This window comes from Carex rostrata, chromosome 11, assembly GCF_964058835.1.
Source record: "Carex rostrata chromosome 11, lpCarRost1.2, whole genome shotgun sequence".
In the NCBI taxonomy this organism is placed as follows: domain Eukaryota; kingdom Viridiplantae; phylum Streptophyta; class Magnoliopsida; order Poales; family Cyperaceae; genus Carex; species Carex rostrata.
In genome coordinates, this window is record NC_135928.1 from 11,948,538 (window position 1) to 11,961,681 (window position 13,144).

Here is a 13,144-nt window from a genome sequence, read left to right on the forward strand (position 1 = left end):
GAGCACGGTCACATACATCTCCCATTGCTTGCATTCCTTGCTCATATCTCCTTATCCTCCTCTTCGCCACACATATCCTGAAGTACTTGATTGCCTGTTCATTGCAATGGTTCTTCTTAATGTTTTATGCTATGTGAGTAGCACAAAGACGGTGAACGCACTCATCCTTATCTTCCTCGTTCCATCCCATATCATCTTGTCTAATCATCTTTTTTATGCCCTTAACCATATCAGTGATAACACACACAAACCTGTAGCGAATTACATTGCGCCTCAACCATTGCATGAACCATGCATAATCTTAAAAAAAAATTGTATCTACCAGAGAAAAAGCCAACGGGAGGAGCTAATTTTCTGCATCGTACCTGGTTGTAATCAACAATTTACCTGTATTAAATCATAATTAATGTGTAAAAGAGCAAATTTATCAACTACCTCAGAATAAAAAAAGTGACATATGAATTTTGATTTTTATTACCTTTATACCGGCCTAACAAGAAACATGCATCAACGATGATGACTGGTCTCAGGTGTTGGAAAGACTCTGTGCACAGTCCAAATGTCTAAGCCGCCCTATTAAAATACATGTAAGGTCCATGCTCACCAGTTGGATATGAGGTAACATCGAACAATGTACTCGTCAATAAGAAAAAAATATTTAGTGTAATTTTTTTGTTTGTCAATGTTGTTGAAAGAATAGAAATAATATAGTACATGGGTTTTTCTCTTAATTGCCTCCAACAAGGGGATGATGAGCGTGTCTGACCCCTCACAACTTTCAAATTGACCAACAATTGCCAACTCCCTTCCACCCCACAATTTGTTGTACGCCAGTACCTGACCATTGTACATTTGTGCACAAGTGATTTTGACATCATTGATACTCAAATCCAATATTCAGTTTAATCCTTTGCATCTTAATTAATCACATAAAGACGTGTTTATATCAAATAACTCTCAATGTACACTTGTTTATATCAAATAACTCTCAGCTCGTCGTTCTCTTCTCCCTCTTTATTTCTCTCCTCTTCCTTCACTCTCTCTCGCTTAGGGTTTCCAATCCAATATTCAGTTTCACTCAACTATTCGCTGGTTAGGTATAAAGAAAAAGTTTCTTTCGTCAATAGTCCTGCTTAATAGATAGAAATCGCGACTTCATCATCAATTTGTCCGACCCAATACTTCTCGTCATCTTAGGACTTCTTGTGACCAAGGAGGTGGTTATGGCATGCGTGTTGTCAAAGAGGTGGGAGCACTTGTGAACCTCTTTCCCATGCCTCAACATCAATTTGAGGAACTTTGAAGTCAAAACTTCATTGAAGGTGATAACAGTTGTACTCCAGAAAATTACAAATGTTGAACTTCTGGAGTTACATTTCAAGTGCAATCTGTACACAGTTAGCACCTCATATTCTTTTGATTTTTCTCGTTTGACATTATTGTTTGCTTTATATTATTCTAAATTTAGGAACTGCTAAGAGCAGTTTTGCCTATGAAAAATTCAATATTTGATTACTTGACGGATGTCATTGTTTCTATTTGTTCTTACTCATTTTTTCAAATCGAAACTTGGATCTTGAGTTTGCCAAAATTGAAAAAACTTACATTACTTCAACACGAGCACTATATAAGCTTTTTTTTTTTTTTAAAAAGTACTAATTTTCTCACACTTGTATTTTTAATTGTATGATCAAGTTAAGATCTCCTTAGTTATTAACTGCTTGTTGCAACAATGTTATGTGCATACAGATATCCCGTGTGTTTATTCAAGACAACAAATTACCTCGGTTGCAGCATCTCCAAGAAAAAATCTCGAGATGGTTGAGATCAAGTACTAGCAATTTGATCCCTTAGTAGGGGTTTTGGTACAAAAACTAATGCTCGGTACATGTGAAGTGCGAAATTTTATGAACTATAGAGTACAATCGTTCACTTGTTTTAATTTGGTTAAAGGACACACGTAAAAGCTCCACGTGTCAAGTTATAGCTAGTGAGTCAAATTGGAAACTAGTAGAACGACATTCTTACAGTTATAGTACGCCTCATATTTTCCTCATCTTTTGTGTCCTTGCGTTATATAATTATACTAAATTAAAATGCATGTGTTTTGTTATTTGTTGCTTCTTTTTTCGATAAAATGTTACTTGTTACATAAAACCTTCTTTATAATATACATATATTGCTTGATTATATATGTTGAATATTGGTTGAATTTGATTTATAATTGAATATGTTTGTTGAATTTGAAATATTATTTTATGTTTGTTGAATGTTGTATTAATATGATTGATTATTTTATGTGTGTTGTGATGTTGAATAATTATTAAATTATAGATGTGTAATTGTATATTTCATGGCTAGCAAATATGGATATTAGTCAATTATAAATTGTAAAAAAAAAACACAAAACATATACGATTTAAAATAATAAATTAGAAAATAATACACGGATGCCTTGTAGGAATTGTATATATAATCCTTGTTGTTGTACACAGTTACTTCGACTATGTAGAAAACACTATTTTCAACACCTTTTTCTTTTTTGGAGACCCGACACAACTCATTTCTATTAATTGTTTATGTTAGTTTTATATAGACACGGTTCGATAACCGTGTACAAAGTACCCCTATTCATACACGATGCTCGCTGATACAGTCGTGTAACCGTATGTCATTATCTTTTCGAACCGTGAAAGATTGTGTTTTTTGTAATAGTGCACGGAGTAAAAAAAATGGTCATTACTTGACACCAATATACATTAATTGACATCCCTTCTCAAAATAGCATTCGGATCCAGTGAAGTAACTCAATCTTTGAATTTTTGATCGGAACCATCCGTTCGAATCTGTGATAATTTATCCGAAGTAGAGCGCACACATTTTGAGAAATGAATTCGAATTGCAAAGCAATCTCGAGCAACGGATTCGAATCGGACTGTCCTGGTCGAAAACCCAAAGATTGAATTACTTTAGGGGATCGGGACCCCTCAAAATATATATTACGCTCAAATTATATATGTCGCAAGTCAATGTGTAAACGAGTGTCTCTTACATTTAAGAGTGTTAATATTTTTTTATTTTCTGATTCATATTGTAAATAAATGACAAATATAAATAAAAATGTTTGTTTTGTTATATAATTTAACAATTTATATGTCAGGTAATTAGTATCCATTAAACTTTATAATATTAGTGGTGTAGCCGTGTAGGTTTAGTTTGTAGCTTCTTCTTTCTTTTTTGATAAAAAGACTGCTAGATCTCTCTCATTTTGAAACCAAACAGAGTTATACAAATTTCACTGTTCTGTCAGGCCAATGTAACTGCCTGTGATAAACACAACAAAAGAGCTACAGAATGGCATTTTAAATTTCCAAAGTATACATACACACATAAGATATCTGAATTCGTATCCTCTGAGATATCTCCAAGTTTGCGTGACTTTATGGAAAATCCCAACCGTTTAAATATGTTCTGCACGAATCTCAAAGCACACATAATACTGACCCCCTACATCACTGATCACTCCCGAATAGGCACCGGACACGTCGGTCACGCAAAAGTTGAGATATCTCAGAGCATACGCACTCCATAAATCTTGGAAATTACATACAATGCATATACTATGAATTACAATAAGAGCATCATGATAAAAATACCAAAAAAGCCTGGCCCAATGTCCTTGAAGGTTGAAGCCAGGTCAGGCCCCACGACCCCACGATACAGTTGAGCAAAACCTCAGCACCTCACATCGAACTCACCGGACTGGCACGTGTCCGTCTCTGATTTGCTGTTAGTACTTAGTACTACAGCTCGGAGATCGACACGTCTCACTCAAAATCCGTGGCAAGCATCACCACATCAAAGCCAAGTCAATGTCACCATACTGCATTTCACGTACGAAAAGAGATGTCTCTACAGTTCACAGTGCATTATGCTTCACATCCAACCAAAGCTCTCTTTCCTGTCCTTGGACCATTAATTCAGAAAAAAAAAAAATCTTATTTATTAATTCATAAAAAAAATATTATTTTAACCCCCTCGAAGAATTTCTTATTTTTTATCAGCTCTTCAGCCCTTGGAGTCTTGGACCATTAATTCATAAAAAAAAATATTAAATTTGCAAGAAAACTTGAAATACTAAAATCTTAAATTAATATAGTTGCTAGGGGCAAAAACGATATGGATAATATCCGATTCGTATGTGATTCGTATTTCAAAACTTAGATGTGGTTTAATATTCGAATATCTGTGTGAATAAAGATACTGATATAATTTTACATTTCAATTATCTAAATAGTAGATATATATCATGTATTTTAATATATATTATAAAAAAAGAGGAGGGATCCAATTACACTTTTTTTGTGACACCGAATTACACTTTCTATTTTCAAAGTTTTTAAAGTTCAAATAGTCGATTCAAACCGTTCAACATAATGGATATATTAAAATGTAGGCTTGCAGATCAAATTTTACATTTTTTTAATTTTTTTAACTATTTATTAAGTAGTTCACAAAATCGTTATATTCAGACCATTGAATTTTTGTATCCATCTTAATAAATAATAGAAAAATTCAAAAAAAATTAAAATTTAATCTGCAAGCACATTTTAATATATCCAATATATTGAATGGTTTGGATCGACTGTTTGGACTTTAAAAATATAGGGTATAATCCGGTATCATCAAAAAAGAATGTAATTGAATCCCTCATTTATAAAAAATTTATGTTATTCACCGTTATAATTAGATATATATTTTGAATTTTAATATTTTTTATATTATTTTAATTAGTATCCAATGTAATCCTTATCCGTTGGATATCTGCTCTGTGTCAGTATTAAAAAAGAAAATAAAAAAGTGATATGGATATAATTTTAGTACTATCCGCTCCGTTTTCACCCCTGGATTGCTCAGAAATCTAGAAAGTCAATAGAGACCAAGCAAAAATATTTTGACATGACATGAGGCCACTACGATGGGCTACCAATAAATTTGTTCCGACAAAACTACTATATTGTTTTTTGTATTATTCAACTAGACTAGAGTAGCATAGATAGCATCAGAGATGTGACAGAGGCTTCAGGAAATTATGAATGTTGTATTCTTGTTTCATTATTTCTGCACGAATTCCACACTTTTCTTTCTTTTAAATCGACTAAAATAGAGAATCAATCTTTAGCTATATAAACAAATTAAATACCTACCATGCAAGAAGTTTTCTAATCGATCCCCTGCAACTAGGGCTGCAAACGAATCAAACCAAATCAAAGTTATCCTAGTTTGAATTTAAGTTTAAATAAGTTTCAAACCGAGCTGATTTCATTTGTTTAAGAACAAATTTTAATCAAACGAGTTAATTGCTAATTTTTTTTCGAATCGAAGTCAATCGAATCACGAACTACAAACTTTTTTGGCAGCCTTACCTGCAACATTGTTTTAGCGCTTGTTCAACCGTTTATTGTGTCCGTAGAAAAAAAAAAATTGCTCAGACTTTGCGAAAATCAACCCACGTACACAGTATTTGAGCTATTCAAAAATTCTCATTCACGTTCCCTTTAGACGGTCGAACAGGCCCTTAAGAATTTAACCTCAAAATTTCAGTAAAAAGTTGCAATTAGTTTGATAGATATATAAAAGAAGGACGATTATTTGAAAATTAAACAGAGATGAATAATGTTGAAAATTTAATCCGTAAGAAATAAAATTCTAAAATATTTAATAAGTATAAAAAAAAAGACGTTACTTTTAAATAGATCAATCAATTCTAATGTTTTTCCTTTTTCTTTTTTTGCAACTAAAAAAAAATGTAGCATTGAGCTATTTAAGAGTAACTTCTTTTTTGTACTGATTAAAGATTTTAGAACAAGAAAAAATTCTTAAAACATTTTCACCCATGTTTTGAACAATCAATCTTTAGTTCATTAGTTGTTCATTTTAAAAGTCAATTGACCAAGCAAAAAATGTTTTTGACATGAACCCACCATTTTCGGCTATGACATGAAAGCAAACGAATAAATTATCATTGAAGAACTATTTGTCCCACCAAACATTTATGTAAGAATTTAACAAAATTCAATTTGCCAATTTTGAAGTTTTGAAGTATTCGTTTTTTTTTTTGTATTATGTCTTAATAAAAGGATTCAAAGTAACAATACAAATATGTTGAAAGAACACAAGCGCTTACCAATTTAATGGTATTTAATATATAACTAAAAGACATTTAGCACTATTGTTTGAGTGTAATTATTAAAAGTAATCTAGGATACTCATTACCAATGTAATAAAATGTGATCTATGCGGCCGCATATACGTATACAATTGTAATCCACATAGAAATCTATATGCGGTTTCGTACATTTGACCGCATATTATTGTATATTACCACATACTTATTTATATATATATAAATGTTTATTTTAAAATCCGCATATGTAAGTCTGGCATATTTTAAAAATGATTAGTCAATATAACATTATATAACCAATGTTTTTTTCAATTATTAGAGGATGAAAACTTACGGTAGATGTTAATTTTCCATTTTGAAGGGTTCATAGGTAAAAAACACTTGACCAAACATTGTCAGAAAAAAGAACGCTCGTGATCATAGAGATCTGGCCCACAGAGTCAGAAAATATAGAGAACCTAAAAAACCCGATGGCCAATTGGGAGAGAGTGTGTGACGTGACAGGCTCGGTCGCTCACATAAATAGCCCCGGTGTACAGTCTTATAAGCCTTTTTAGGCTTCAAAATGGGCCCCATATTCTGACATTCACTAAACATAAGCCTCAATCCACTAAAGATTCTGTCTATTTAGAATCTCTTTCCATGATAAACTTTGGTAGATAAAAAAAGAACAAGAGAGCAAATATATATACATAAATGTGGGCTTAATTCCATCATTGTCATACATACAACATACATAGTAAAAGAGAGCAATAAGGAAAAAAAAAAGATAAGAGATTATCCCGACTGAGGTGAGGTTTTGCCTTCTCTTGCAATTTCTCTCAAAAAGGAATTATATAGGGGGTATACTATATGTCTGAAGTCTGAACCAGCTAAAGCCTAATACAAGCCCCTCGTGCCTCATCTCTTTTTAGTTAATATAGTGAGAGAAAAGAAGAGAGAGAGAGAATATAAAATAATAAAAGTTCACAAAAAAGTAGTAATTTTTTTTGAGGACTTTAATGTTACTTTCCCATTTCGCTTTCATCCTTTTTTTTTTTTTCCTTCTTTTGTTGTTCAGAGAGTTGTCTCTCCGGTCTCCTCTGCTACAAAAGCCTTCATCTGTTCTTTCTCAAAATTTAGATGAACCGCTTCTTCGGAGACCGTGCTTTGTACATTGCTTCTTGCCTTCAATGGCAAGCTGCAACTGTAAATTTTGACAAGTCAAATTTCCATGTCAACATCTCACAATGTAATGGAGAACAGACCATACCAGACCAAAAATTAATTTTCTAAATTTGGTCAGAACTTGGAAACAACAAAAAAATTAAGAAAGTCAGGGCATCAGGAGATATGTTTTTGGTCTCTGTCACAGGTAGCAGGTGTGGCAACCTCCTGATCTATAAAATAACAGAAAGGATATTAACATACATGAAGAAGGTGAAATGAAATACCTCTTTACACTGCTGTTTAAGCTCCTCATTTTGTTGGCTCAGTTCTTGCACTTGCTGCTCCAACACATTAGTGACAGCCTGAAGAAGAAGAGAAATTTAAGAGAAATTTGAAAGATGCAACCAAGCACCAACAACACAATATTACAAATAAAAACTGTACATAGGCTTGTTCTTGTGCATGCCTGTTTTCGAGCACGGGAGCGTGCGGCGGATTCACGGTTCTTGATCATGCGCCTTTGTCGCCGATCATTGCCAATTGCAGGGACCTCAGTTATTCTTTTCTTCGGGTAGAAAGAATGAATGTTCCGTGGTGAGGCGGGATTCATGATCATGTCAGACAAACCAGGGGAGAAGATAGAAGATGTCCCACTAGCCCTACCAGTAGCCCTCGAATCACCCGAACTGGAATTTGAACTCTGGCTGTTACCTAAGTACCCGAATTCAAGGCCCGATTTGAGGCTCAGTGATGTCGGTGGGAGGTTTGGGGTAGGAATTGGAGGGAGCCAAGTAGCGTGATCTATACGAGGAGATGCTTGGTTGTCTACGGGAGGTGAGATAGAGACGGGCCGGTTAAGCGGTCCAGCAAGGAAGTCTTGCAAGATCATGCCTTTGTATGAAGGGTTCGATTTGTCGGAGAGGTGGATATGATTCTGGTGTTGGTTGTGGTGCTGATTTTCATAGTGGTTATTTTGATGGTATTGATTTTGAAGAGGAGTCATGAGAGAGATATCCTTCCATACATCTTCCATGGATCTTCGAGGTGTCTGTGGGAAGATCATGGAACTTTTTGAGGAAGGAGAAGATCTAGACGAGGAGGAGGAAGAGGAACCAAACGTGTGGTTTACAGGGTTAGGGTTTGTTGTGTTGCTGTCTTGCTCGGAACACCACATTTTTTTTTTACTTATAGAGGTGGAGAGAGAGAGAGAGGTGAAACTCAGAAGAGTGGAAGTGTGCTCTTTGCTTCCATGGAGAAGCAAGCTTTAATTTGGTTATTCAAAATAAATAAAGGGATTTCAAACTTTCAATATCAATTCATAGTACCTCTGGTACAAGGTCACACGTGCCTAGGTGGTCACGGTAATCAAGGAAAGATTTCTTCTTTTGTTGCTTACTAACCCAAAACATAAGAGTTTCTTAAGAAACAAACATAAATAAATAATAAAAAAACAGAGATTTAAGGCATGCACAAGCACAAGTCTATGTACAGTTGACCTCAATACATCTCCAATTAGGCAACTGCCGGAATTGACAAAAAAAAATAGAGTAGCAATATTTTTCCATCTATATAGTAGCAGCTCTAAAAACGAATTCATGCAAGAAATGGTAATCAGTGAAAGAAAGCTTTTGTTGTAGCTGATTGCTTTTGATGGAATCATTCAATCATCTATCGTCAACACCTCAAATCTAACAGTGATCGAATTTCGCTTTGCACCAAATAATTAATAAAGAATTCAGCTTTAATTAATTTAATTTCATTTAGTTGAGGAGATCTTTCGTCTTTGGATTTCCGTTCCCAATTCTCAGATATTGCTTTCATTCTCTCCTGATCGTGGTCCACCTCCTCTCCATTTAATCAGATTTGTCTTCTTTTCACTTCTCCTGTTCTCTGGTACCACACTTGTCCATTGCTGCGCTATCCTTGTCAGTCGTCACTCGTCACTCGTCAGTCAGTCAATTCCTTGTTATTTGTTTTTTGCGATATCAATTCATCTGCTCTGCCTCTCCATGACAATGGGTCCGCATCCTCTGAGGTAAAATAGATCGGACGGTTCGGATCTAAACTCAAAATTTCTGCTACCTACCTTATGTGTTATGAATTCCATCATAGTTGGAAAACATTCAGAAAAAACTTCGGCTTCTGACTCTCTGAGTTGCATATTATTGAATAAATTAGATATCACGGAGTGTAGTGTAGGTATGGGTCGAAAAAGATATGGATAATATCTGATCTGTATTTGAAAATATAGTTGTGTTGTCTGAATATTATATATATGATTTTATGTTTTAATTATCTGTATCCGAATAATATATATATATATATATATATACCGTATAGCTTAATATAGAGTTCAACTAGTATGTGTTGGAGGTTATTATAGAAATACAGAATACCTCTACACTCCGTACCAACTATAAGAAACTCGCAATACATCCAGTATATTGTATACCTACAAAATCCGAGCAATTAGAAACAGATACAACTTACATGCAACCAAAACCAACAATAATATAGTAAAGATGTTACCACGAGATAGATCAAGTACAGCAACCACACAAGAGATAAGGTGATTCAATCGAGCCTACTCCACCGGGACGCAATTAACCGACAAACTTCACTATTAATCAAGAGATTACAATGAATACAAGAGTGTTTCAATTGTTAGTACAAACAATCACTCTATCTCACTATCTCTACCTCTCTCTCTTTTCTCTCTTTCTGTCTTGCACAAGAAAAAACACCCACCACTACTAAACAAAACAGTTAGGTTGCAAGAGAAATAAAAAGAAGAGTGGGAAGGGAGTTCGACTTTAGGTCTTATTTGGGCCTAAAGAAAAATCCCAATAATATGACATAGGATTGTCAATGGGTATAGGGTGTGAGCATTTTCATACCCATACCCTATCTGTACTTATTAAGAATTGATCTTATCATATCCTATCCATATTCTTTAAGTTTACTGGGTGAATAACATATAATACTAATAATTTTTTCCATCAAATAAACTCAAAAATCTCAACCTCAAGTGTTTTAGAAATTCTATTTTACTAAATACAAAGATTACTTAAGATATTCAAAGAAGGAAGCCAAATTTTAAAGAGTCTTGAAGGAGGAAGCTACATGCCTACAACCACACAATACTCAAGACTGTTTCAAGAGGAATGAGGAAGAGGATTGAATTAAAAAGCCAGGTTGGCAACAAAAAGAAAATTGAAGAGGAAATGAGAGCTAGATTGTACCGTAGATTTTTTTTGTTTTCACAATTGAGGAACAAGATAACAATAACGAAGAAGGAAGAAAATTTTATTATCAGGTTCATCATGGATACAACGATGGAAAAGGAAAGAATTGAATATACATTTATATATCTATATATAATTTTATTTTATATAATTATCCATTACCCATTGAATACGAAATAACCTTTACCCGTACCCGTACCCATACCAATACCCATACTTGTTTAGCTAATGAAAAAAATCCTTACTCATATTCATACCCAATAAGATAACAAAAAAAAAAAACTTATCCATACTTGCTTTATTGAATACGATACGGGTAAGGTAAACTGTTGAAAGCATGCCATTGGCACCCCTAGCATGACATCACCAATTCTAAAAATTATTGGATAAACTTCAAATGACAAATCTAACCTGTTTAAATCGATTTACAGTAAGAGTGATGCGTTTACATGCAAAATTTATATTTTTCTCGAGTTATTTTACTACCAAGTCAAGTGGTCAAAATTGTTGAAAAATTAATGTATCTCCAAGCGATTCATCCATATACGGGCAATTAATTGCTTTTATTAAAATTACACACACACACACACACACACACACACACACACACACATACACATACATACATATATATATATATAGGTTGGCTACTCTACTTACATAAGCATATGAGAGTATATACTTATAAGTCATTTTTTCGTTTTCAAAATCCAAAGAGTCGATATGAACCATTAGATGTGATCTCTATATTGAAATGTGCTTGGAGACCAAATTTTATATTTTTCTGATTTTTTTACTATTTATTAAGCCAATTTGAAAATCGTTGATCCAACGGTGGCTTAGTAAATGATTTATTTAACTCATCAAACTTATCGAATAAATTTAATTTAACTTGGTTCTATTATTATAACACGACATTATGCTTAATTCTTCTTAACAATACATGCGCACTTTACATATGTAAGTAACACATTTATTTAATGTAAAAATAAATCCAAAAATTAAGCGTTTTGAAATACTAATAACATATTATTTAAAAGAAATCAAACATTCTAACATAAAATTACTAAATCTAATTTATGATAACAACTAAATTTCATATATGAATATGTGATGCTAATTGAAAAAATTATATTAAGAAAAATATATGCCATATAAATGATAGAAGAATTAATTTCAATTTCAAAGCAAGTAAAAAAGAAAAATATATATATAAAATACTGAATGTATATCCAAGCACAAATAAAACTACAATGCATGAATTATAAAACTTATTATCACACACAATTACAAAAAAATATATATATAAAATAAACACAAATAAATAAAATAATCAGCAGAATAATTGTAACAATTTGACCACAGTTAACTAGGGGTGCAAACGGATCGGATAGTGGTGAAACCATATCCGTATTCGCTTTTAATTTCCGAATACGGATACGGATTGGATATTAGAGGGATACATATGGATATGGATACGAATCAGATAGCGAATATCCATAGATATATACATAAATATTTTCATAGTTTATGGTAAACTATATGATACATATCTATTATTTGGATACGGATAATTGAAATTCAAAACCATATCTGTATCCGTATTCGCACGGATATTCAGATATCGGATATCCGTATCTAATTTTCAGATACAGATGCGGATACGGTCGGATAATATCCAACTCGTTTGCACCCCTACAGGTAACAATTAAACCAGCCTTTAATCGAAACTGTTTTTTACAACACTCGTACATAGAGGTTTGCTTTTACCCGAACGGGTAGTACCCCTTTTGCCCGGCCCGTACCCGTGCCCGGGTATAGGCGGGTACACGGGTAGGATACCAATATTTGAGAAAAAAAACTCGCCCAACCCGTACCCGTCTTACCCGTACCCGAAACCCGCCTACCCGCACCCGTTGTACCCGTACTCGCACCCATTTACCCGAACAACTTTACCCGTTTTTTTTAAATTCAAAATTATTTTGCCGCCGGAAAAAACAGTATTAAAAACAGAAAAAACATAAAATACAGTATTAAAAAACTAAAAAAAAAATACCGTACCTTACCCGAGGTACCCGTTACCCGAGACGGACACAGGTATGAAACGGATAGGGCACACCCTTTTAAAAAATTACCCGACCTATCCGTACCCGTTCTACTCGACTACCCGTCTTACCTGCACCCACCCTACTCGTTACCCGTCCCGGATTTACCCGAGGTACCCGTACCCTATCCGAGAGCAAACCCCTACTCATACATAGCAAGCTATCAATGTCCAATGGACGGTGAGGAGTTCGGAATGTCCGACGAGTGCTGTCTCAAAAAAAAAAAAAAAAAGTTGAATTTACAATCAAATCAATGGTAGGCTGGCAGTGTAGTTCCCACTTCGCACGAAATGTGTAGGACATTAAATTGGTCAATGTTCAGAGAACATTATCTGTATCAACGGTCCAATAGAGTATGTACAGTACACTCATCCACCTACTGACCTACACTACACATAGCCTCATCCACTCAGAGTCCCTGTTCCATCACTTTTGTGCTATAAACGCCGTTCTAATTC

At 34.0% G+C, this 13,144-nt stretch overlaps 1 protein-coding gene across 3 annotated transcripts; it reads right to left on the bottom strand.

Annotated features, from left to right (window-relative positions):
* Nucleotides 1–6,849: 6,849 nt before the first annotated feature.
* FD (Basic-leucine zipper (bZIP) transcription factor family protein) lies at nucleotides 6,850–8,990 on the bottom strand. 3 transcript variants are annotated; one of them, XM_078310688.1, is made up of 3 exons: nucleotides 7,803–8,990; nucleotides 7,621–7,698; nucleotides 6,850–7,367 (listed from the first exon to the last, which is right to left on the bottom strand). In XM_078310688.1, the coding sequence occupies exons 1-3, from the start codon at nucleotides 8,508–8,510 to the stop codon at nucleotides 7,299–7,301; spliced, it is 855 nt and encodes a 284-aa protein (XP_078166814.1). In that variant the 5' UTR covers nucleotides 8,511–8,990; the 3' UTR covers nucleotides 6,850–7,298. The 3 variants fall into 3 exon arrangements, 2 of the variants coding, with proteins under 2 accessions (XP_078166814.1, XP_078166813.1); XM_078310687.1 differs by having other exon boundaries at nucleotides 6,850–7,373; nucleotides 7,803–8,987; XR_013513906.1 differs by having other exon boundaries at nucleotides 7,302–7,373; nucleotides 7,781–8,985.
* Nucleotides 8,991–13,144: the final 4,154 nt, after the last annotated feature.